This window comes from Chiloscyllium punctatum, chromosome 25, assembly GCF_047496795.1.
Source record: "Chiloscyllium punctatum isolate Juve2018m chromosome 25, sChiPun1.3, whole genome shotgun sequence".
Taxonomy (NCBI): domain Eukaryota; kingdom Metazoa; phylum Chordata; class Chondrichthyes; order Orectolobiformes; family Hemiscylliidae; genus Chiloscyllium; species Chiloscyllium punctatum.
In genome coordinates, this window is record NC_092763.1 from 49,747,386 (window position 1) to 49,772,160 (window position 24,775).

The following is a 24,775-nucleotide window of genomic DNA, read 5'->3' on the forward strand; positions in this document are numbered from 1 at the left end:
TTTTTGTTTTCAGCCAGGAGGTCCCTAGGAAATCATAACTGACAAATTTAGAGCTCAGTATATATGCTAATTGGTGTAAGTCAAACACTCTTCATACCCTTTCACATCTAATGAGCCTCCATGAGCAAATATACACCACATACAAATAAAATTTTGACTCAGCATACGATATATATGGAACAATAATTATGCCAGAATGAATCAACATCTTTACTGTTTGAATCATAGAATAATGCAGCAAGGACGGATGCTGTTCAGTCGAACATGTGTGTGTCAGCCCTTTGAAAGATCCATCAAATAAGTTCCTTTTCCCTTCTTTTGAATTATTTTGTTTTGCTTCAAAATATATGACACTCAAATTGCTTTTGAGTGTCATTATAAAATGTCTCCACACCCTTTCATGCAGTGCATTCCCAATCTTAATAACTCACTGCTTGAGAAAAAAAGTTATTTTCATCTCATTCTGGTTCTTTTGCCAATTAACTTAATTCTGAGATGTTTGCTTATTGATTCTTCAGCCATTTGAAACACTTTTACCTTATCAACACCATTCATGATTTTGTACATCTGCCTCAAATCTCTCCTTATCTTTGCTCCCAAAACTAAATTGACTTGAAATGCTATGACCAAGGCATCCGTTATCTAGACTCTTAGTTCCCTTAGCAAACTAGGACACATCCCATTAGAACTGGGTGACTTTTCTACTTTGACTGCTGCTGGCTGTTTATGTATATCCTCTTTATACATTTTTATTCAATGAAATTTCTCTACTGGCTTCACCTGTGACCAAGTGCTGGAAAACAGAAATAGATTGGACTGCTTGTTCTTTGTTAAAAGCAGACACGATGGACTGTAATTCTTTCTAAATTTTATAAATTCTTATGTGCAGAGATGTGATAAGAGGGCAGGTCAATGGCTGTGCATAAAAAGCTTCATAGGAAAGCCAGCATGGTTGCAATGATATGCTTCCTTTTTTCTCCTTGAACGATATTGATTAGTCATATTTAGTGCACCTTTTATATAGTATGCACAGCTACCACTGTGTCTGATGGTATAGGGAGTAAATACTTAGGTTGCTAGATGGGGTCCTGAATGAACAGCATGTACTGTCTTGTAAAGCATCTTGGGTGTTGTTGGAATTGCCACTTGTCTACAATAGAATGGTCCCTCTTTTGCCATTGGAATGGGTGACTCATGCTCATATCACTGAATGATATTGTTTCAACCCGCAGGGAAATGGCCATTGTTCATGATCTTTGGAAGGAATAGTCCGAATGAGTTGAATAGTCTTTCCTTATTTCATGCGTTGGGTTCTTCTAAAGATCCTGCATCATATTTAACTTATGGTAAAACTGCCCATGGCCTTTTTCTCTCTAGTAGACAGCTGTATGGCCTTCTACATTAGTAATAACTGCTTTTAATTATTTTAACTTCAAAGGGGAGGTTAGATAGATAAACATTGTTTAGATGCTTTCTTTTCCTTCTTGAACTGTATAGGTAAATCATGTTTAGTGCCTCTTTTATAGTGTTCACACTGCTGCCACTGTGTGTTGATGGTGGAGGCATTAAATATTTAGGTTGCTGGATGGAGTCCTGATAAAACAGTGTGTTCTGTCTGGTCACACTTCTTGGCCTTGTTGGAATTGCACTTATCCAGGAAGTGAAGAGTATTCCATCACACCCCTGATCTAAGTAAAATTTACATTTTATATTAATGACTTGGATGAGGGACTGACTGTATTGGAGCCAAAGATGAGTAGAAGAGTAAATTGTCAGGTGGAACATAGTCTTCAAAGAAATACAGATAGATGAGTTGAATGGGTGAAAAGAATTGACAAAGGGAGTATAATATCAGAGAATGTGAGGTTGTTATTCCACTTCAATGGAAAAGCAATATGTTATCGAAATGGTGAGAGAATGCAGAATGCTGCAGTACAATGGGCACCGGGTGTCCAAATACACAAATTAACAGCAAATTAGCAAGCTGCCAAAGGACCACAGGAATACCTTGAAAGTCAGAGATCCCAACAGAGAGAGAGAACAACTCATCTACCTAAATTTAATGCCAAGTTCACTTGAGAACAAACCTACTAGAAATTCAACGACAAGAAACCTCACAGCCTGCTGAAAGGTTTGACGTTACCTTAGTTTGACCTTTACAAGAGCGTCACCATAATATTAAAGCAATGAAACCATCTAAGAAACTACAGACCTGCCATAAAAGTAATGAGATCATTTTAATCTGTAATAGTGGAATGCCTCCATTTGTACGTAATACTTGTATGTGTAAAATATGCTATTTTCAACATTCTTATCCCTGACCCAGGACCACTTTTTGGGAACACTGGGAACCATGTTCCACCATTGATCTAATGTAAACATTATAAAAATCTTGGTGTAGCCCTTTCCACTGCTGATCATCATGTTGTTTAGGTCCTTGTGGTGATCTGTCATCAAATCAGCAAGCAGCCAATGTAACCATAACAATACTTTGAAAGTGGGAGATTCCAAGAGAGAGTAATTTAAAGTTCACTTAAAAACCAACCTCCTCGAAATTCAACTACAAGAAACCTCACAGCCTGCTGAGAACCTTTCTCTTTAAACAGCTTCACCACAGCATTAAAATCTTGAAAACCTCTAAGAAACTACAGGCCTGCTACAAAAGCATTGAGATAATTTCAATCTGTAACTGTAGAATGCCTTCATTTGTGTCTAAAAGAGTACAAGTTGGGATTCTGCCTGATATGTGGTTTGGGTGCCCTGTCATGTTAGTAAGACAAACATCCACTGCCAGATCTGCCAAGTAACATGAGTGGTATAGCTACTCTCTCCCCACCCCCACCCTCCACTAGCTTATCTCTCCATGCTTCAGGCTCACTGCCTTTATTCCTGATGAAGGGCTTTTGCCTGAAACGTCGATTTCGCTGCTCGTTGGATGCTGCCTGAACTGCTGTGCTCTTCCAGCACCACTAATCCAGTATTTGGTTTTCAGCATCTGCAGTCATTGTTTTTACCTAGGTTATAATCAGGCTATTTTCATCACCTTTTAAAAAGCCATGCATTTATCTTCATGTATTCAGATCATTGGAATCTGAAAAAAAGGCTTCCTTAACTCAAAGTCATTTTTGTCTTGGAAATCTCTGGATTTTTGCTTGAATTTACTTTAAATTCCAACCCAGATATTGGGTATTGCATAATATGAAGGCTATTCGGGCCACTGCTTTGTGATTGGAAGAAGGCAGTTGTAGATCAGGCTCCTGCAGTTCAAGAACGGCTGACTGTGGAAGTCATCAGAATAAGCAACGGTGCAAGGTAAATGTGGGAGTGAGTTAGTGTGTGTCAGAGAGCCGTGCAAATTTCTGATATGGCTGCACACTCAGAAAGAGAAGCAGTCAGTAGAAGTGGCTGTGTGAAAGAAAATGCCTCCAGTCTAATGTGTGAATGTAGGCTGCTAAATAATGAAAAGCATTCCAGTTGCAACTGGTTTGGCATAGAATGTTGTTTGTGCCAGTTCTGAAAGCAGCAGCTGGCGTTGCATGTATAACTGGAAGCAGGAGAAGGTGCACCATGTTGTTATTGGAGAAGAAGCATAAGTGTCATGAGAGGGGGAGAGATTAGAAAATCTGGGACAAATGTGTTGTGTTGCACAGCTTCATTTGACCAGAAACATTTTCAATTGAACCAAATCAAGGAGCCTCTTTGTATACTGCAGTCAGATTCTCGTGTAATGAAGCAAGCATTGCTATGCAGTACAACTCTGATGAAAAGTCATTAGACTTGAAACATCAGCTTGCTCTTTCTTCCTGGATGCTGCCTAACCTGCTGTGATCTCCAGAATTTGCTGTTTTCAGTACAAACTCTAAGTGGTTTACACGGACATCCAAGAACGCAAGGGTTCCTCCTTACTCATTGAGTAGCACATTCATAGCAGTGTTAGAAACAGGGAAACCCTAGATGACCTACTTCTCAGCAACACTTAAAACACTCCCTACAAACCAGAACTGAAAAGCTCCCCTTTAATATTTTAAGTTTACATTAGGCCCATCAGGCTTTCTGCTGGACCAAGTGGTTAACCAGAACTTCAAATACATGGGCAGCTGCCCAACAGAATGTTAATGAAATCTAGTCTATCCTCACCTGGACTAGCCTACATGTGACGCCAGACCCACAGGAGTGTGGTTGACTCTAAAGTGCCCTCTGAAATGGCCTAGTAAGCCACTTAGTTGTATCAATATCTATGAGGTCTCACAGAAATGAAACCCGACAGACCACCTGGCATTGAGCTTAGCCACCAGAAAAGATAACGGCAGAAACAGCCTTTCCTTACTAACATCTGGAGACTAGCGCCAAATTGGGAGAGCTGTTTCACAGACTAGTCAAGCAACAGCCTGACATAATCATACTCATGGAATCATACCTGACAATGTCCCTGGGTGTGTCCTGTCTCACCAGCAGGACAGACCAAGCAGAGGAGACTGCATAGTGGTATAAAGTAGGAAGGCAGTTGTCTTGGGAGGCCTTAACATTGACTCCAGACCTCATGAAGTCTCATGGCTTCAGGACAAATATGGGCAAGGAAACCTCCTGTTGGTAACCAGGTACCGTTCTCCATCTGCTAATGAATTGGTACTCCTTCATGTGGAGCAACACTTGGAAAGAGCACTGAGGATGGTAAGGATGAAAAGTGTGCTCTGGGTGGGGGATTTCAATGTCGACTACCAAGAGTGGCTTGGCAGCAGTATGATTGGTTGAGCTGGTCGGGTCCAAAAGGACATTGCTGCTAGTCTGGGTCTGTGGCAGGTGCTGAGGGAACCAACAAGGAAAATGATATTTGACCTCATCTGCACCAATCTGCAAGCTTCAGAACCATTTATCCATGACAGCATTGGTAAAAGTGACCACTGCACAATCCTTGTGGAGACAAAATCCTGTCTTCATTTTGAGAACTATCTCCATCAAGTTATATGGCACTATCACTGTGCCAAATGGAACAGACTTTGAACGGAGCTAGCAACTCAAGGCTGGACATCCATGAGACAGTGTGAGCCATCAACAGCAGCAGCATTATACACCAGCACAATCAGCAACCTCTTTGACCTGGCATATCCACGACTCAACCATTACCATCAAGCCAGGGGATGAATCCTGGTTCAATGGAGAGTGCAGGAGGGCACGCCAGCAGCAGCACCCGGTGGTATGAAGATGTCAGTGTACTGTACCTTTAAGAGAGTTAAAAGCTAGCAGTGACAGCACCGAGTGCTCTCAGTAAGGTACAATGTAAACATGTGGTCCAACTACTGGGGTAGCTAGAGTAGTTAGTTGCCTGGAGACAAAAACAGATTTGAATTAGGCTAATCAGTTTAAATATACCCCAAATTAAATACCAAACTCCAATCTAGTTTGGATTTAGTATATTGACAATCTTAAAAGGCAATAACACAATCTGCTGCTTTGGGAGGGTATAAGACCCAGGAAAATTGAACAGTTGAGAGGAGAATGGCTGGGCTACCAGCATTTTAAAAGATTGCCTGAAAAATACCTCTCTTAAAAGTATCTTTACCAATCAGTAACCTGTGAAGCAGAATTTCTAAGAAGAAGTCAGTATGTGGATGTACCTACTAGAGAAAGTGCAAAACTTGACCTACTCTTGGGAAATAAGGCAGGGCAGGTGACTGAGGTGTCAGTGGGGGAGCACTTTGGGGCCAGCGACCATAATTCCATTAGATTTAGTATAGTCATGGAAAAGGATAGACCAGCTCTAAAAGTTGAAGTTCTAAATTGGAGAAAGGCCAAATTTGACGGTATTAGGCAAGAACTTTCAAAGGCTGATTGGGGGCAGATGTTCGCAGGTAAAGGGACGGCTGGAAAATGAGAAGCCTTCAGGATTGAGATAACAAGAATCCAGAGAAAATATATTCTTGTCAGGGTAAAAGGAAAGGCTGGTAGGTATAAGGAATGCTGGATGACTAAAGAAATTGAGGGTTTGGTTAAGAAAATAAAGGAAGCATATGTAAAGTATAGACAGGATAGATCGAGTGAATCCTTAGAAGAATAGGAGTATACTTAAGAGAGAAATCAGGAGGGCAAAAAGGGGACATGAGATAGCTTTGGCAAATAAAATTAAGGGGAATCCAAAGGTTTTTACAAATACATTAAGGACAAAAGGGTAACCAGGGAGAGAATAGGGCCCCTCAAAGATCAGCAAAGCAGCCTTTGTGTGGAGCCACAGAAAAAGGGGGAGATACTAAACGAGTATTTTGCATCAGTACTTACTGTGGAAAAGGATATGGAAGGTATAGAATGTAGGGAAATAGATGGTGACATCTTGCAAAATGTCCATATTACTGTGGAGGAAGTGCTGGATGTCTTGAAATGCATAAAGGTGGATAAATCCCCAGGACCTAATCAGGTGTAACCGAGAACTCTGTGGGAAGCTAGAGAAGTGATTACTGAGACTCTTGCTGAGATATTTGTATCATTGATAGTCACAGGTGAGGTGCCGGAAGACTGGAGGTAGGCTAACGTGGTGCCACTATTTAAGAAGGGTGCTAAGGACAAGCCAGGGAACTATAGACCAGTGAGCCTGACATCGGTAGTGGGCAAGTTGTTGGAGGGAATCCTGAGGGACAGGATGTACATGTATTTGGAAAGGCAGGACTGTTTAGGGATAGTCAACATGGCTTTGTGGGTGGGAAATCATGTCTCACAAACTTGATTGAGTTTTTTGAAGAAGTAACAAAGAGGATTGATGAGGGCAGAGCAGTAGATGTGATCGCTATGGAATTTAGTAAGGTGTTCAACAAGGCTCCCCTTGGGAGACTGATTAACAAGGTTAGACCTCATGGAATACAGGGAGAACTAGCCATTTGAATACAGAACTGGTTCTAAGGTAAAAGACAGAGGGTGGTGATGGAGGGTTGTTTTTCAGACTGGAGGCCTGTGACCAGTGGAGTGCCACAAGGATCGGTACTGGGTCCTCTACTTTTTGTCATTTACATAAATGATTTGGATATGAGCATAAGAGGTACAGTTAGTAAGTTTGCAGATGACACTAAAATTGGAAGTGTAGTGGACAGCGAAGAAGGTTACCTCAGATTACAACAGGATCTGGACCAGATGGGCCAATGGGCTGAGAAGTGACAGATGGAGTTTAATTCAGATAAATGCAAGGTGCTGCATTTTGGGAAAGCAAATCTTAGCAGGACTTATACACTTAATGGTAAGGTCCTAGAGAGTGTTGCCGAACAAAGAGACCTTGGAGTACAGGTTCAGAACTCCTTGAAAGTGGAGTCGCAGGTAGATAGGATAGTAAAGAAGGCGTTTGGTATGCTTTCTTTTATTCGTCAGAATTTTGAGTACAGGAGTTGGGAGGTCATGTTACGGCTGTACAGGACATTGGTTAGGCCACTGTTGGAATATTGCGTGCAATTCTGGTCTCCTTCCTATCGGAAAGATGTTGTGAAACTTGAAAGGGTTCAGAAATGATTTACAAGGATGTTGCCAGGGTTGGAGGATTTGAACGATAGGGAGAGACTGAACAGTCTGGGGCTGTTTTCCCTGGAGCATCCGAGGTTGAGGGGTCACCTTATAGAAGTTTACAAAATCATGAGGGGCATGGATAAGGTAAATAGACAAAGTCTTTTCCCTGGGGTTGGGGAGTCCAGAACTAGAGGGCATAGGTTTAGGGTGAGAGGGGAAAGATATAAAAGAGACCTAAGGGGCAACTTTTTCACGGAGGCTGGTATGTGTATGAAATGAGCTGCCAGAGGAAGTGGTGGAGGCTGGTACAATTGCAACATTTAAAAGGCATTTGGATGGGTATATGAATAGGAAGGGTTTGGAGGGATATGGGCCGGGTGCTGGCAGGTGGGACTAGATTGGGTTAGGATATCTGGTTGGCATGAACTGGTTGGACCGAAGAGTCTGTTTCTGTGCTGTACATCTCTATGACTCTAAGAAGAAGACACAAGAAGATCCAAATAGAAGAACCGAAAGCTGCCTGGTTTTGAGATAAGAAGTTTTGTTTTGTAAATCTTAATTGGGAGTTTTATTGGACTAATATTGTGGAAGGGGAAGGGGAAGGGGAAGGTAAACAATAGGCTAGAGGACAGAGTTGTAAATAGTTGTTAGTTAATTATTGTCTGTTATACTTTAAGCAATAAAGTTGTTCATTTTTACTTTAAATAATTCTTGGGCCTCTCGAATTTTCACAGATTACTGCATGGGATAAATCTTTTCTGTGTTGCTGGTTTTAAATTAAGCAGGAGGGGTTACCATGTCATCACACCAGGCATACCTAAAAATGACCTCGTGAGCTACCAAACAGGACTTCTTGAATGCTAAACAGCAGAAGCAGCAAGTGGTAGACAGAGCTAAGCAATCCCATAGCCAACTGATCAGATTTAAGTTCTTCAATCATTCCACATCTGGTCGTGAGTGATGGTCAGCAATTAAATAATCACTGGAGCAAGAGACTCCACAAATACCCTCATTCTCAGTGATGGAAAGCCCAACACAACAGTGCAAAAGACAAGGCTGAAGCATTCACAGCAATCTTCAGCCAGAAAGGGTGGCATGATGGCTCAGTGGTTAGCACTGCTGCCTCACAGCACCAGGGTCCCAGGTTCAATTCCAACCTTGGGCTGTGTGGAGTTAGCACGTTCTCTCCGTGTCTATGTGGGTTTCCTGCGGATGCTCTGGTTTCCTCCCGCAGTCCAAAGATGTGCAGGTCAGGTGAATTGGCCATGCTAAAATTGCCCATAGTATTAGGTGCATTAGTCAGAGGGAAATGGATCTGGGTGGGTTACTCTCCAGAGTGTAGGTGTGGACTTGTTGGCCCAAAGGGCCTGTTTCCACACTGTAGTGAATCTAATAAAAATAAACAAATAAAATGCCAAGTGGATGATCCATCGCTGCCACCTCCAGTGGTCCCCAGCATCACATAAACCAGTCTACAGCCAATTTGATTCACTCCACGTGATATCAAGAAACGGTTGGAGGCACTTGGAGCAAAGATTATGGATCCTGACAGTATTCCAGCAATAATACTGAAAACTTGTGTTCCAGAACTTGCCGTTCCCTCGTCAAGTTCCTCTAGTGCAGTTACAGCACTGGCAACTACCAGACAATGTGGAAAATTACTCAACTATGTCCTGTAAAAAAAAAAGCAGGAAAAATCCAATTTCTACCCCATCAGTCTACTCTCGATTATCAGTAAAGTGATGGAAGGTGTCATCAACAGTGCTATCAATCGGCACCTGCTCAGTAACACCCAGTTTGAGGTCTACCAGGACCATTCAGCTCCTGACCTCATTACAGCCTTTGTTCAAACATGGAAAAAAAGAGCTGAATTCCAGAGTTGGAGTATAATGTGGTTAATTGTGAAGTTCTTCACTTTGACCGGAAGAACAGAATATCAGAGTATTATTTAAATGGTGAATTACTGTAGAATTCCAAGCTGCAGAAAGATCTAAGGGCTGCAGAGCATTCATCACAAAAAAAAGTGAATATGCAGGTACACTATGTGCTTAAGAAGACTAATGGAATGCTAACCCTATTACAAGAGGAATTGAGTGTAAAGATATGGATAATAAAAACAGAAAGTACTGAAGAAACTCAGCAGATCTGGTAGCATAAAGGTAAATTTCATGTTGTGGTTCAATTATTAAGGGCACTGGTGAGATCATATCTTAGATATTGTATGCCTTTTGGTCTCATTTAAGGAAAGACATAAATGCATTGGAGTTGGTGCAGAGGGTGTTTACTAGATTTATACCTGCAATGAGTGAATGAGCTTATGAGGAAAGATTGGATAGGCAGAGCTTGTTTTCCAGTAGAGTTTAGAAGGCAAAGGGGTGACTTGATTCAAGTGTGTAAGATCCTAAATGATCTCATCAAGATGGATGTGGAAAGGATGTTTCCTTTGGTAAGTGAGTCCAGAACTGAGAGACATCATTTGAAAATTAGGATTGACTTTTTAGGGCAGAAATGAGGAAAATTGCTTGCTGTAAGCATTGTGTGATCTTGGTACTCTCCCAGAGAAGGATTTGGAGGCAGAACTATCACATAAGTATTCTATAAGCTCATTATCAAGGTTACTATTGCCAATCAGATTGTTTCAGTTTTTATGAAGGTTAAATTTACTCATAGACTTAGATGTTCCCTTGTCATAAACACCCAATATTTCTTCTTCCACATGTTTTCTAATCAACCTGCTCAGACATGTCATTGTACATTTCCAGAGCATGCTTGGAAATGAACCAAGCTGTCTGCTTGAGAGGTAGGGGTTTTCCCCACTGCACCACAAGAGCCCTATATTTCTTTTTGTAGATGCTCAGCGATCTTATGATACACAAAAGGTACAGCCTGGACTTGAATTTATACTAGATGTAGGTTTGCTCACTGACCTGGAAGGTTCATTAACAGACGTTTCATTTCCATACTAGGCAACATCTTCAGTGAGCCTCCGAATGAAGTACCAATGGTGTAACCCGCTTTCTATTTACAGAGGAAACTCGATTATCTGAATACCAATTATCCGAAAATCGGATTATCCAAAATAGTTCTCAAGGTCCCAAGGGAAACATTACATCAAAGATGTGTTTCTAACAGTGATCGTGTCTTTTGTTTACAGTGATTAAACAGACACCATCGCCAAATGACTGACCTCGTGCCCTCTCTCTCTCCCCCTACACTCTCCCTGGAGTTCTACACAGGGGTATACCCTAACCTTACCCCCCCTTCCCCAGATAATCTCTCTAACATTGTCCTGTACAGGGAAGAGGTGGAACCTGTCAAAACATTGCAGTAAAACGTTGTGTGTGGGGCTGTGGCTGTGTGTCTGTGTTATTTGGAGACTTATCTCACGAAGGCAACTGCAGCAGTCTTGTTGTTAGTGTCCAGTCTAGCTGCCCCAGAGAGGGGGCGAGTGTCGACAAGGTCGGGGGGCAGTGTTGGATGGGATTGGGGTGGGGGGGTCGGTGTTACATGGGGTCAGGAGCAGGGGGGCTGCTTCATGGTATTGGGGGGGTGTTGGGGGCAGTGTTGAACAGGCATGTGGGCGTGGGGAGGTGTTGAGGGCGGGGCAGTGTTGAACGGTGTTGGGGGGTGATGTTGAATGGGGTTGGAGGTGGTAGGGAGGTGTTGGGGTGGAGGGTGGTGTTGAACGGGAGTTGGGAGCGGGGGAAGTTGTTGCACAGGAAGGGGCAGGGTTGGGAGCTGGGGAGGGGGGGGGCAGGGCCTCACATGCTGTGTGCTGCTGCTAGTCTCCTGACTTTAAAAGCTCTGAGCCCCAGATGAAAGGCATTTGATTAATTAACCGAATAATCGATTATCTGAACGAAATAGTACCCGTCCATCAAGTTCTCATAATCAAGGTTCCCGTGTCTGAGTTTCCTTGGGTTGGTGATGTCATTTCCTGCGCTGATATCATTTCCCATGGTGATGTCATTTCCTGTTCTTTTTCTCAGGAGGTGGTAAGTGGGATCCAAGTCAATGCATTTGTTGTTAGAGTTCCGCTGGAATGCCATGCTTCTAGGAATTCTCATACGTGTCTCTGTTTGGCTTGCCCTAGGATGGATGTGTTGTCTCGGTCAAAGTAATTTCCTTCCTCATCCATATGTGAGGATACTAGTAAGAGGGGGTCATGTCGTTTTGGTGGCTAGTTGATGTTCATGTATCCTGATGGCTAGTTTTGTGCCTGTTTGTCCAGTGTAGTGTGTGTTACAGTTCTTGCAAGGTATTTTGTAAATGACATTAGTTTTGTTTGTTGTCCATTTACCACCCCCAGATAAAAAGAACAGGAAATTACATAACCATAGGAAATGACATTACCAACCCAAGGAAACTCAAACATATAAATAGAAAGCAAGCTACACCACCTATGCCCACTGAAGATGTTACCTAGTATGGTGACCAAACGTCTGAAAAGAAACCTTCCAGCTCAGCGAGCAAACCTTCAATCAGAACCTCAACCTGAACTACAAATCTTCTCAAAATGCGCTTGAATGTATACTTTATCTCACATTGTAGTTACTGTTCAGAAGCCTATAGATCACTCCTTCAAGTGACTTCTTTCCTTATTATTGCTCATCTCCACTCAAAGTTATTCTACATCCTGATCTCCCAAACTAAGGTCATTTCTACCTATTGTACCAATACCATCTTTGATTATGAGTGTTATTCCTCTGTTTTATAGAGTTTCCTATTCTTCTTGAATGTCATATAACTCTCAATATTCAAGAACTGTCATCCTGCAACCATGTCTCCAAATAGATATCAAGTATTTACTCACTTCAATGTGCACTATTAATGAATTACATTGTCGTGAATGCAATGTGTGGGTTTCACCTAATAATAAGTTCAAGGCCTGGCTCCTGCAGCAGTAGGAATAGTAAGGTCATGTTTTTGGAAACCAATACAATCTTCTCAAAACCCACTCTATCCCATATTTACCCCTCTTAAATGCAGCTTCCTTATGGATCTTTCCTTATAGATCCTCTCTCCAACCTTCGCCCCTCACAATGGTTACTGAAGCATCACAACAATTTTCCAACTTTGAAGTGGGATCCCATAGGAAAAGACTTGGGTACACTTGTCTTACACAGACACTGACAAGTCGATATAGTTCTAGCATTTTTCTTATTTAATTTCACATGTAACTCTATCATTCCATTGAATTCTGGGTTGTGAAATGAAAAGATGATTCTGATATGGATTAACATGGATGCAACTTCAGGATTTTAGGCAGACTGGGAGCTCTCAATTTGAATCTTGCAAGGAGAGGATGGTTTCTATTTTGATTTCGGCTATTTCAAAATTTTTATGCAATAATGAGAAATTTCACAAGATGCTTTGTTTGACCTGAGAAAATAAGGAGCTTTACCCTGCAGCACCATCTTGCTGGAGTGCTCAGAGGTTGCAAAATCCTCACACCCACATTTTGATTGAGTTACAATAAAGAATTACACACATAAAAAGCCACTAGCGTTTTACAATACATTTATTAATACATAGCCACTGTAGGAAATATATATGATATCAAACATTTGATAACATAGATTTAATTCTGTCCAGTACACACATTAGTTTATTAGTGTTGTGCACATAAACAGCATTAAGTGTGCAAAATTGATACAATAAACATTACTTTTCAGACTTGCCTGTACAAAACCACATCCTCTTTTTAAAAAAAGTGCTCTCTGGAAAAAATATCCTATTTACATCTAGAAAGGTAAGCAGAAGATAAACTCGTTCTTAAGCACTAGTGAAATGACCACAAAAGAAACTTTCAAAATGTTGTATAATACTGCTTGAGCAAAAGGAAGCTTTTTTGATACTGTATGAAGATTTATCAGTTAAGAACTTGGTTACTGAACTAGCACACGAGAGAAGATGTTTTGCTATTGTACACAATCCTCGCATTGAACCTTATCAGGAATCAGCTAATGTGGGGCAGAACTGTTTGACTGCTGCCTGCTTGGAGTACGTGCTGAGATATCAATGCCTTGTGACCAAGACGGCGGTTGGGAGAATGGCAAAAGCATTTTAATGATGCAAGATGACATACAAAGATGTTAATACATGCTGATGCATTTAAATTGGCCTCTTGTCACACATTCGCAAGATTCTCATTTCACCAATCAAAAGTTGGAAAATAGAACTTTTTGGTCTCAATATCCAGAAGCTTCTCAGTGCCAATCCCATGTACTGAAGCAGGCAAACACCAGCACTTTTGCTGCATAATACTCAGCCTTCAACTACTAGTATTTTAAGATCACAGAGATATCCAGGTGACAGCTATTCAATTTGCAAGAAAATATTAATTTAGTAGATTCAGCATTTATCAAGGTTTTGGTATGGTTATCAAGGTTTTTGATGAAGTACAATTTTATGCCAAAGGTAACCTATTGCTATTAATATTTTATTTTTATAAATGATATTTTAACTTTACTTTTGTATGCCAGAGGCAATTGTAACAGAACTCCTGCAAAAGAATTATCTGAACTAGCAAATTAATGCACTTGTTTTGCTACACCTATAGCTACGTTCAGGACAACTTGATGAAGGACAACATTTTTAAGCAAGCTTCCAATTTTTTAATTTTTCCTAACGTAATATATTCAGACTGTCTTAGGGAACACAGACAAGATTTCCCAATAAGCATTTGGGTACTATAGAGGAAAGGTTGCAGTGATGGGTAGAGCATTTGGAGGGGAAGTAGAGAGGGGCAACAGTCGGTGTCAGAACATTGCATTAAAATAAAATCCTGAAACCTTTTGAAATGTGACATTCTATGAACACAACAAAAACAGCAAGATAACCTGCACTCGTCACAGTATAACTGGACATCAATACAGATGCACTTACAAACACGCAACATCTCTGAAGCCATTACTTCTAAACATTGAGATGGAATCAATGGAACATGCATTAAAATCAGAGATTTAGAAAATACTAAGCAGAAAGTGGACAGCAGCAAACTTGTAAAGTCACAATTTCATTTTAGGGGCATCACCACAAAGCAGAACTTATACAAATAAGAGAGTTTCAGAATGGCTGGTTCAAGCCAATATTTCTTTGGATTTGTATCAGGTGAACACAATGGACAGGTGCCAGTTTAAGCTAGTTATTTCCTTAAGTATTCTTGCTCCTCCTGACCAACAACCACAAAATCAGACAGGACTAAAATTTTAACAAGAGGGAATTGAAAAAAAATATACAAAATCTTCTTTTTCTATCTTTAAATGCAGTGTTGGTAAATTATTCCATTGCTGAGCTACATAAGGAGCATCTATTACACATTGTTCAGTCAATTTACATTATGGATAATAAATCTACTGTGTGCCATTAATATAGGAACAGCTCAACTATAGCTCTTTAAAATCCTGGGCCTGGACAGGAAAACCGTAGGATCCTTGATGTATCTGTGAAGTTAGAAGGACACCTTGTTATACCAATTGGTCCTGCAGGCATTTGAAGAGCTGAGGGTCTCGCTTTCATGTTTGATTTCTGGGAACAGAAGGACTTTTTTTTTGGTCTAAAGAAGGGAAAGTTTCCCATGTTCCTGCATGTGAAAATGATAAATGCTGTGTTGACTCACAAAACCTATTGAAGAATGAGCATTTATAAATAAAAGCAAGAAGGGCTCATGCCCGAAACGTCGATTCTCCTGCTCCTTGGATGCTGCCTGACCTGCTGCGCTTTTCCAGCAACACATTTTCAGCATGAATCTCAGACACACCAAGTTGGGAAGATCAATTGTTCAAGCAAACTTTCCTCATTTGGGATTTAAGCATCAGCTATATCACAGGCCTCAGTCATGGAGATATGTTCCTGGATGCTTTTTCACCATGTTTTGCTTTCTTGATCAACTTGTTCCCATTTATGTACGGCACTTGACGCTGTTTCAGAATTATTTTAAACAATCTCTCCTTTGTTCATCACAAGGTAGTTTCTCTGCTGCCATTGCACTATAAAAAAGATCTTCTTCGGGAAATGTTCATCAGACATTCACATCAAATGACCTGACCATCACCACTGTACCTTCATAATCAAAGCATCCATGATTGGCACACCAGCGTTTTTGTTTTTTTTAAAAAAAACTTTGGTGTCAGGAATCCTGTCTTGTCATCTGATCTTTATTGTCTCAGGTATCTGAAATGCAAGTGAATCCATTTCTCAATGTAGTATAAATACAGTATCTATGTTCCATAGCCATAACGCAGGGTCGAGTGAACAGCTGCCCTAAAGATATAGAGTTTGATCTACAGGCTGATTCTCCCTCTTGTCCCAGAGGCATTCATGGAGTTCAAGAGCTAAACTTTGGCAGAAGTTAAAACTTTAAACTGAATATTTCTGTATTAATATGGACGTCCCCAGACAAATGGGCAAATCTGTCCAAAGCTAGAATCCTGTGATCATCAATTGAGAAAACCAATAAATGTAATCTTTGTCTGGAAACAGCTGGAAGACTGCCACCATCTTTTTAATACTCTTGGTCATGCCAAATTGCAGGCTAGCTGGTGCAAGGTGGTTCATGACTGTACATCATCTTGGAATGCACCACGAGAGCAGTGTTTAACAAATTAGGAACAAATAAAGACGTTCTTCTAGCAGCTTAGTGTGTAGTCTTCTATAGTTGAAGAACTGTCCATTAGTCCTGAATCTGACTTTAATCTCCCGTCAGCCTTTAGTGAATGCCACAAGAAACACAGCTGGAGACAAAATGCTGAACAGTGAGGCTACAAGGGCACATTCTAGCTCAACCAGGTTTAGAACAATGGAGATGGAACTTGCCCCATCCTCCCTCACTTAATTTGTTTGCTAATTTCAATGAATCTTTTTGGATGCCAACATTTAAGGGGAATTTTCCAAAGACCAACTGTACTGATGGCGTTGTTCACATGACAAATGCATTCAAAGACATAAATAGAGATTTACATCATAAGGTCATAACATTCACACCTCATCCCTATCTGAACCCTAATTATGTAATCCCTAGAGTGCAAAATATGGCCATTCTGCCCATCGAGTCTGCACAAATTCTCCAAACAGCATCCCATCCAGATGCGACCCCCTACCCCATCCCTGTATTTTACCATGGCTAATTCACCTAGCCTAGACACTAAGGACAATTTAGCAAGTGAAATCCACTTAACCTGCACATCTTTGGACTGTGGGAGGAAACTGGAGCACCCAACAGAAACTTACACAGACACAGAGAAAACATGCAAACTCTAATGATTCTCTGGGAGGAGTTTTTTGTGGCAATGCACAGTGCAAAGCAGTAACAAAACACATGAAGACCAAATTTTGCCTGGACAGCAAAACTCTTTAAATGACTACGTACTTATTGAACTGCATAAAATCGTTGTTCAGTTTAATATACTAGAAGCAGCATCTTTGTAACTCACTCTTATTGAAAATCATGGCCATCCATGATAACCTTCAATGCTTTAACCTCATCATTTGTTTTAGACATGACAGTATATTCTGCTATTCCCAAAAAGCAAGCTGTACATCCAAAAGTTCTTCTTTGGACATGTTCTTATCGACTGAGTAATAGATTTGCCATCTGGTTAGGAAGAAGCTGCTAAAGCTACACCAAGCATGCAGAACCGGCAGTCAATGCTTGGATTGTAAATTAAGCTGGGAGTAGTGATAAAGTTCCAGAGATACTCCTGGCTTTCTGTTCCTGATCACTATGCGAAGACTTCTGTTGCAAACAGTGGACTGCCAAAATATGAAAGCTTATTCAAGCAGGTTTTAAATCTTCAAGTAAAGGAGGGAGAAGACTGACAAGTAAGAGGTATTAAAAAAAAGTCAAATAAGTTATACAAGATCATAAACTGGAACTGAAAATTTTGTAATAAGCACAAAGGAGTAGGAATTCACGCCCTTTGGGATTGTCCTACTATTCAATGAGATTGACACAGATCTCCTACTCATCTCTACATACACCACTGGGCTATGTCCCTTAGTACCTCTGGTTAACAAAAATATATCAAACTATCTACCTATTAAAATTTCATTATCAAGTGCCATTAAAGGAATACAGTAATATTCCAAAATAAGAACACCCATTGTGTATATGAGCATTACCTAATTTCCCTCCTGAAAAGTCTGGCTGTAATCATTTATATAAATGATGAAACGTAGCAGACCCAGCACCGATCCTTGTGGCACTCCACTGGTCACAGGCATCTAGTCTGAAAAACAACCCTCCACCACCAACCTCCATCTTCTACCTTTGAGCCAGTTCTACATCCATCTCCCTGTATTCCTTGAGATCTAACCTTGCTATGAGTCGACCATGAGGAACCCTGTCAAATGCCTTACTGAAGTCCATACAGATCACATCTACCGCTCTGTCCTCATCAATCCTTTTTGTTACTTCTTCAAAAACTCAGTCAAATTAGTGTGACATAACTTTGCATGCACAAAGCCATGTTGACTATCCCTAATCAGTCCTTGCCTTTCTAAATATATGCAAATTTTGTCCTTCAGAATCCCTCCAACAACTTGACCACTACTGATGACAGGCTCACTGGTCAATCAAGTTCATGAGACATGATTTCCCATGCACAAAGCCATGTTGACTATCCCTGATCAGTCCTTGCCTTTCCAAATACATGTAAATCCTGTCCTTCAGGATTACCTCCAACAACTTGCTCACCACTGATATCAGGCTCACCTAAAGTTCCCTGACTTTTCCCTACCACCTTTCTTAAATAGTAACACCACGCTAGCCAACCAAGTCTTCCGGCACCTCACCTGTAACTATTGATGATCCAAACATTCAAGCAAGGGGCCCAGCAATCACCTCCCTAGCTTCCTGTAGAGTTCTAGGATACACCTGATCAGGTCCTGGGGATTTATCCAATTTTATGCATTTCAAGACATCCAGCACTTCCTCCTCTGTAATATGGATATTTTTCAAGTTGTCACCATCTAGTTTCCCATATTCTATATCTTCCATATCCTTCTCCATGGTAAACCATGATGCAAAATACTCATTTAGTATCTCCCCCATCTACTGCGGCTCCACACATGGGCTGCCTTGCTGATCTTTGAGGGGCATTATTCTTGCCCTAGTTACCTTTTGTCCTTAGTGTATTTATAAAATCCTCTTGGATTCTCCTTAATCCTATTTGCCAAAGCTATCTCATGTCCCCTTTTTGCCCTCCCGATTTCCCTCTTAAGTATACTCCTCCTGCCTTTATACTCTAAGGATTCATTCAATCTCTCCTGTCTATACTTGACATATGCTTCCTTCTTTTTCTTAACCAAAACCACAACTTCTCTAGTCATCCAGCTTTCCCCACACCTATTAGCCTTTCCTTTCACCCTCACAGGAAGATACTGTATCTGGACTCTTGTTATAACATCTCTTTGTAATTTTGCCCTTGGCAGCTAGGTATCATTCTGTCAAATTTAAGCTAATCTCTGTCTGAGGCCAGTATCTCTTTCCTAAGTTATGGTGCCCAGAGTTCTTGTAGTATTGTGGTCTAACAGGGCTTGTTTAGTTGAAGCATAACTTTTACCCCATTGCACTGTCATCCTCTAGATACAAAAGTTAGCAACCCATTAGAATTTCTAATTACCTTTTGTAACTATTTGTAATATTTTAATGATGTATCTATCTCGATACCCCTATTGTACCTTGACAATTTCTAGACTTTCAGGAAGAAATTGCTGCATTTATTTTTGTGGACTCCCCATTAAATGATGGTGAGCCTGAGTATTTAATAATACAGAACCAGACGACAGCAAGAGTAGCAGCTCAGTGTTTTTTGTCTGGGCTTAGTTTGGCCTTAGGCACTTGTGCAAATTAGAACGTAATACAATGAGATAAAATTCCAGGCTGGGTTATAAAATGACTTATGTGCAGTGAAATATAAAGGGTAAGATTTGTGATAACAAATGTAATAAATTCTATATCTACTTTAACCACATGAAGTTGCAATCAAGTCAAAAAAAATGAATGCTAGGAATCTAATGTAAAGATGCAATAGCATTCAAGATTATTTACACTGCTGTTGATGAAGTTGCTGGGTAGTTCCAGCAATTTTCTTTTTACTTTAGAATTTTAAGCTTCTCTATTTGTTCCAAATCATATTTAAGGCATTTCATATTCCTCTAATAAAAAACAAGAATTCACAGACACCTTAATATAATGCAACATGAGAAAACAAAGACAAAATGAAGCAGGAATGAAAACCTTTCAGAAAGAAAAAGCTGAATAAATATTAGATCAGGAACAGAAGTTCAGACTTGGATAATCAAATAGGTAATGATTTCTATGCTGATGGACTGTTTAATGGAAAATGTATGCAGTCTATTTCACACTCACTAAATATTACTTTATGATTCATTCAAGTATGCACAGCAACAACAGCCAATTTGGCATTCATTCAAAATCAGCAGTATCAATGGAAAGGACACTCAATTTAAGTAAGTTAACTTTCTACCTAACACAGTGCCTGCCCTCTTCCAATTTCTGAACAATCCTCCACTGAATCAGCATTGAACTAGACTGCAAATAATACGTCATCAACTAAACCTGTAGGTTACCAATGTCCTTGCCAGAATTTAGTAGCAGATTGGTTAAAGTATGTAGGAGGAGATGTAAGTGTTGCAGAAATTTGATAGTCTGCTAGGTTAATGCAGTGTTGCCCTTTGTACATTCTGGTCTATTTTCTAATTAGGTTAAGTTGCAACAAAAGAGAAAAAAAGAAAATGCAAGGTCACTTTTAGGCTATTGGCTGTAAATTCTTCTGCTTGTTTAAGGGCTGGAAAGCTTTACAATGCTATGCTTAATAAGCCCAAGCTAAAAGAACACACTGTCTAGATAGCTGCTGTCCATTTCAATGGATTGCACCCATCTTAGTGAACGATTAGGTGTCATTTAGCTGCAGATCAGCTTGGATCTTTGGTTTAAAGCATCAGTGTCAAAAATGGAGATGTCACTGGGAAAAAAGGTATCACTGGCCTCTTCTGCCAGTTCCAACAAAGTTGGCAACATATCTGTCTCATCTGCCCCCTTCACATCCTCCTTTGACAGAGGCAGAATGTTGCAATCTCTCCTTTCAACTTCACCTGAAAAGAGAAAGCAAAAGGGAAAAGAATAATTCACAGAAACAGACAGATGGGTGGGCAATCTCTAATTAACCAGACACACAGAACATATATATATAGTCAACTGACACCAAATGAGCCAAGGACTTCCCGAAGTTCCAACCCAATCAAACTGGCATTTCCCATTTACTATACTCCAACTATCAAAATTCTGAAATTCAAATAAAGTCATTTTTCTATTTTTTTAAACAGAATATTTAGTTAGTGATTCACTCCAAAATAAATATGAGCAGCTGACCTCGTTCAGTCTGTAAGTCTGTGTAATCTTGTTCCTCTTGTACACTTGTGCATTTTTGCCCATTCACCTTCTACAAAAACAGATCCAGAAATTTAGTTATAACCTATAATCTTCCACACCAATGAGACAAGAATGAAAGTAGGACAAATATTTGCAGCAATTTTATTAATAATGTCAATGTGAGACTAGGCCATGAGCGCTGATGCGTTTTTGATATAACAAACAGCTGATCTGTTTCTAACCAACCTGTCCACTCCCAGCCGGATAAACAACCTGGGCTAAGGCCGATATTTCCACCTAGGAATCTAAGCCATTCTAGTTCAGAAAAAACAAGCGCTTACCAAAAGTTCCTGAGTCTTGAGGTATTTATCTAATTTCCCGTCTAGAATTATCACTTTCAAATATGCTTTAAAAAGCTCAACACTCTCTATTGGACTCCACTCAAATAGTCCCTGCTGGAATATCATCAGTAAGTGAAATGAAACAAGAGGGTGGAGCTGAAATTTCTCAGTAAGGGCAAGGAGTCTTATGTTAATTGTTTTTCTCTCTCTATATACAGATGTGCTAGATTTGCTCTCATTTCCAGCATTTGCTGTTTATCTTTCTGAAGATTATGACGTGAATTTTTCAAACTCTCTGCTCACGTTCATTAATCCCTGATACGGAATAATGAACCATTCTTCTTATCTCTCTGAACTAGTTGGCAGGAATACTAGCTGCTTAATATATAATTGCTATGACTTACGTACCTTGGTGGTATCCGGTCCTACTTCAGGATATGATGTTATTAATCCTCCAGTTGATGGGTTGAACAGCTAGGAAAAAATATTAAGTAATCAGAGATATTTCTGGTGTATTAAAGACGTAATCAGCTCTCACTAATGCTACCTAACTTGTGCGCTTGTCTCAATATGAAGGATCTCATAATCGGAGTACTGTGCACATCAGTTTGTGGCAATCTGATGCATGATGCAGAATATCCAGAATTAAAATGTTTCTACTTATTCCTGGATCAGGTTTTTTGAGATGCAGTCAAATATGAGCACAACATTATAAGACTTTTTTCTGAGGTACCTGAAGGTTACGATTTTTGCTTCACTTCATTTAACAAAATAAAAAGCAAACTGATAATTCTGTCCATAGATTTTGCAAATCCTCAGTTATGAAAGCTGCTTTCTGCAACAAATTAGAAAATTTGCTTAAGTTTCAAAACCCTCATGTGGCTTGACTGGCAACATTTAAGTGGAGAAATAGCTCTTTTATGTTTCGAAACCAATCCTAACCCCAATCAAATTTTCTTGGGATTTGGTGAATTGTTGCAGAATTGTTAAATTATCAAAGCATTTTGTCTCTCACAGGTTGGTTCTAACACTCCTTACGAAGCAGAGTCATAGAGTCATAGAGATATACAGCACGGAAACAGACCCTTCAGTCCAATTCGTCCATGCCAACCAGATATCCTAACCTAATTCAGTCCCACCTGCCAGCATCCGGCCCATATCTCTCCAAACCATTCCTATTCATATACCAATCCAGATACCTTTTAAATAGAGTCCAAAATTTAAATAGAGTATATTTAAATCAATGAAAGCCATTTTGTTCAGAATGTCTACGCCTGTGTTCTGATGAAAGGTCATCAATCTGAACTGGTAACTCTGTATCTCTTTCCACACGCTACCAGCTTTTGGACGTTTTCCACATTTTAATTTATAATTCTTGATTTTTACTAATTATTTGCAAATTACCTCATAATTCTCAAGTTAAATCACATCTCACTCCTCTGTCATTTTAATAAAATGTATAATGAAAGATAATTATCTTGAAACAAGTGACAACAAGTGACTGATCACAGGTGCCATCAAGCACTTGATACCCTTTTCAGGGCATGTTTTTGACTTCGCACATGATCAAGCAGATTCTGATCATAAAAAAAGCTTCCATAATCACTTTCCAACAACACTGAAATGGATGGTGGTCAGCAACAGAACTCCTGGATGCATGTTTCCACTATCGAATCCATAGATACAGCTGTCAATCATACTGCCCACGTGCAGATGCCATTGAGGTCATCTAACTGAGCAGATAGTAATCAGAATTGGAATGTTCTGGCCTGTACATCATCCATCAGAAGAGCTTTGTTCAGATGTTCCTGTTCTAAAAGGTAATGGTACTGAAGGATGAACGCTGCTCATATTACATTGTATTGTTGTCGTACAGAGTTTCTGGACCATTAGATAGAGGAGCATAAACTGGCCATTCAGCCCATTGAGTCTGCTCTGCCATTCAATGAGATCAGGGTTGATCTGATATTCCTCAACACCAATTTCTTGATTTTTCCTTCTAACTTATGATATCTATCTCAGCCTTGAACATATTTAACAAGCCAGCCTCTACGACCTTCAGCAGTTTAAAAAAAAAATCCTTTTATTGGTTTTAAAGAAAAAGTTCCCAATCCCCTGAGTTATCAGTATTCTTTGCCACTGTGTATGCTTTTCCTATCAATTTGATTTTATCCTTCAATTCCTTGGCAACCACGGTTGGTTATCTAAAGTCTATCAGAAACCAATGGCATAAAGGGTTTTGGGGACGAGGTGGATAAAAGTGTTGGATCAGCCATGATTGTAATGAATGATGGGGCAGGCTCGATGGAGTGAAAAGCTTACTCCTATTTCTTTGTTCCTGTGTTTATCTCTCCTGAAATCCTTCTTCCTTACTGGGAAACCTCTATTGCAATTATTCCTCAACAGTCTTTTCTGCTACACTCCTTTCCCTGTCCACTCCAGCCAACTCTGCCCTCACTCCTCTGTAGTGACCCTTGCTTAAGCTTAGCATAGTTGTTTCTTTCCAAAATTTCTCTCTCAAACTGAATGCTAAATTCTGCCATATTATGCCTGATGTTTCTTGGCGAATCTTTTACTCTGACATTACTTTATCAAATTGACATTAACACACATTAACCTAATCCCCGATTGAATCACGTCATAATGTTCTAGGAAACTGTCCTTTACACACTGAATGAATTGTTCCCTGTGGTTATCTCTGCCAATTTGATTTTCCCAATCTACAAGATTAAAGTCACCCATAACTGGTGTACTGCCTTTTTTACATGTCTTCATTATTTCCACGTGGAGGCCCCCCTGCACTGGTTTGCTGTAGACAGCCCTTGGAGAGAGATTATGATGTTTGTCTTTTTAACTTTGCTTCTTGTTTTGCTGATCTATGGTTATACTGTCTATAGCTGTAATGTCACTGTGTTTAGCTGTAATGTAACTTTTTTTCTTCACTTCTCTATTCTGTAATCGAACCTTGTACCTAGGTACTCTGTACCTAAGATGGTGCTGTAAGTGATGACTAAATTTTTCCCTGTACTCATTTCAGTATATGTGACAATAAAACTAATTCAATTCAATTCAATTCAATTCATGAATTATTTTTAGTCCTACAGAACAGCTACTGTTACAGGGCTTATAATTACTCCCACCAGGTCTTCTTCTCTTGTTATTTCTTATCTCCATCCATATGGATTCTACATCTTTTGATGCAAGATCATTGTACATTTTCTATCTCATACCAATAAAGCTACCTAACCTCCTTTCCTTCCTGAACGTTTATCCCCAGCTTTGATCTCCTTGCAACCATGTCTCCACAATGACTAACAATCATACCCATTGACTATTACTTGTGCTGATAACTCAACTATTTTGTACCAAATTTTGTACATATGTAACTAAAAAAAAAACACATTAATTTTGACTGCTTACAATTTTTATCTACTTTGACACTATTTGTGGTCATCTATGTCCTTTCCTGACCCAGTCTCATTATCTTAAAAGCTGCCCTCCAATGCTGCCACATCCTCTTGCTTTGCAAACCACTCTCCAGTACACCACCCCCTCATGC

General features: G+C 40.0%; 1 protein-coding gene across 2 annotated transcripts in view; it reads right to left on the reverse strand.

Moving 5' to 3' along the window:
- LOC140495929 (heat shock factor protein 1-like) overlaps positions 1 to 24,775 on the reverse strand; it is a 126,593-nt gene that overhangs the window by 56,405 nt on the left and 45,413 nt on the right. The window contains exons 11-13 of one of the 2 annotated variants that reach the window (XM_072595242.1): positions 21,625 to 21,690; positions 20,876 to 20,945; positions 12,983 to 20,598 (exon numbers count right to left, since the gene is read on the reverse strand). In XM_072595242.1, coding sequence (XP_072451343.1) covers positions 20,408 to 20,598; positions 20,876 to 20,945; positions 21,625 to 21,690 — 327 coding nt within the window. In that variant the 3' untranslated portion in view covers positions 12,983 to 20,407. Of the gene's footprint in view, positions 1 to 12,982; positions 20,599 to 20,875; positions 20,946 to 21,624; positions 21,691 to 24,775 lie in introns of those variants that run through there. The other variant, XM_072595241.1, reaches the window with a different exon arrangement.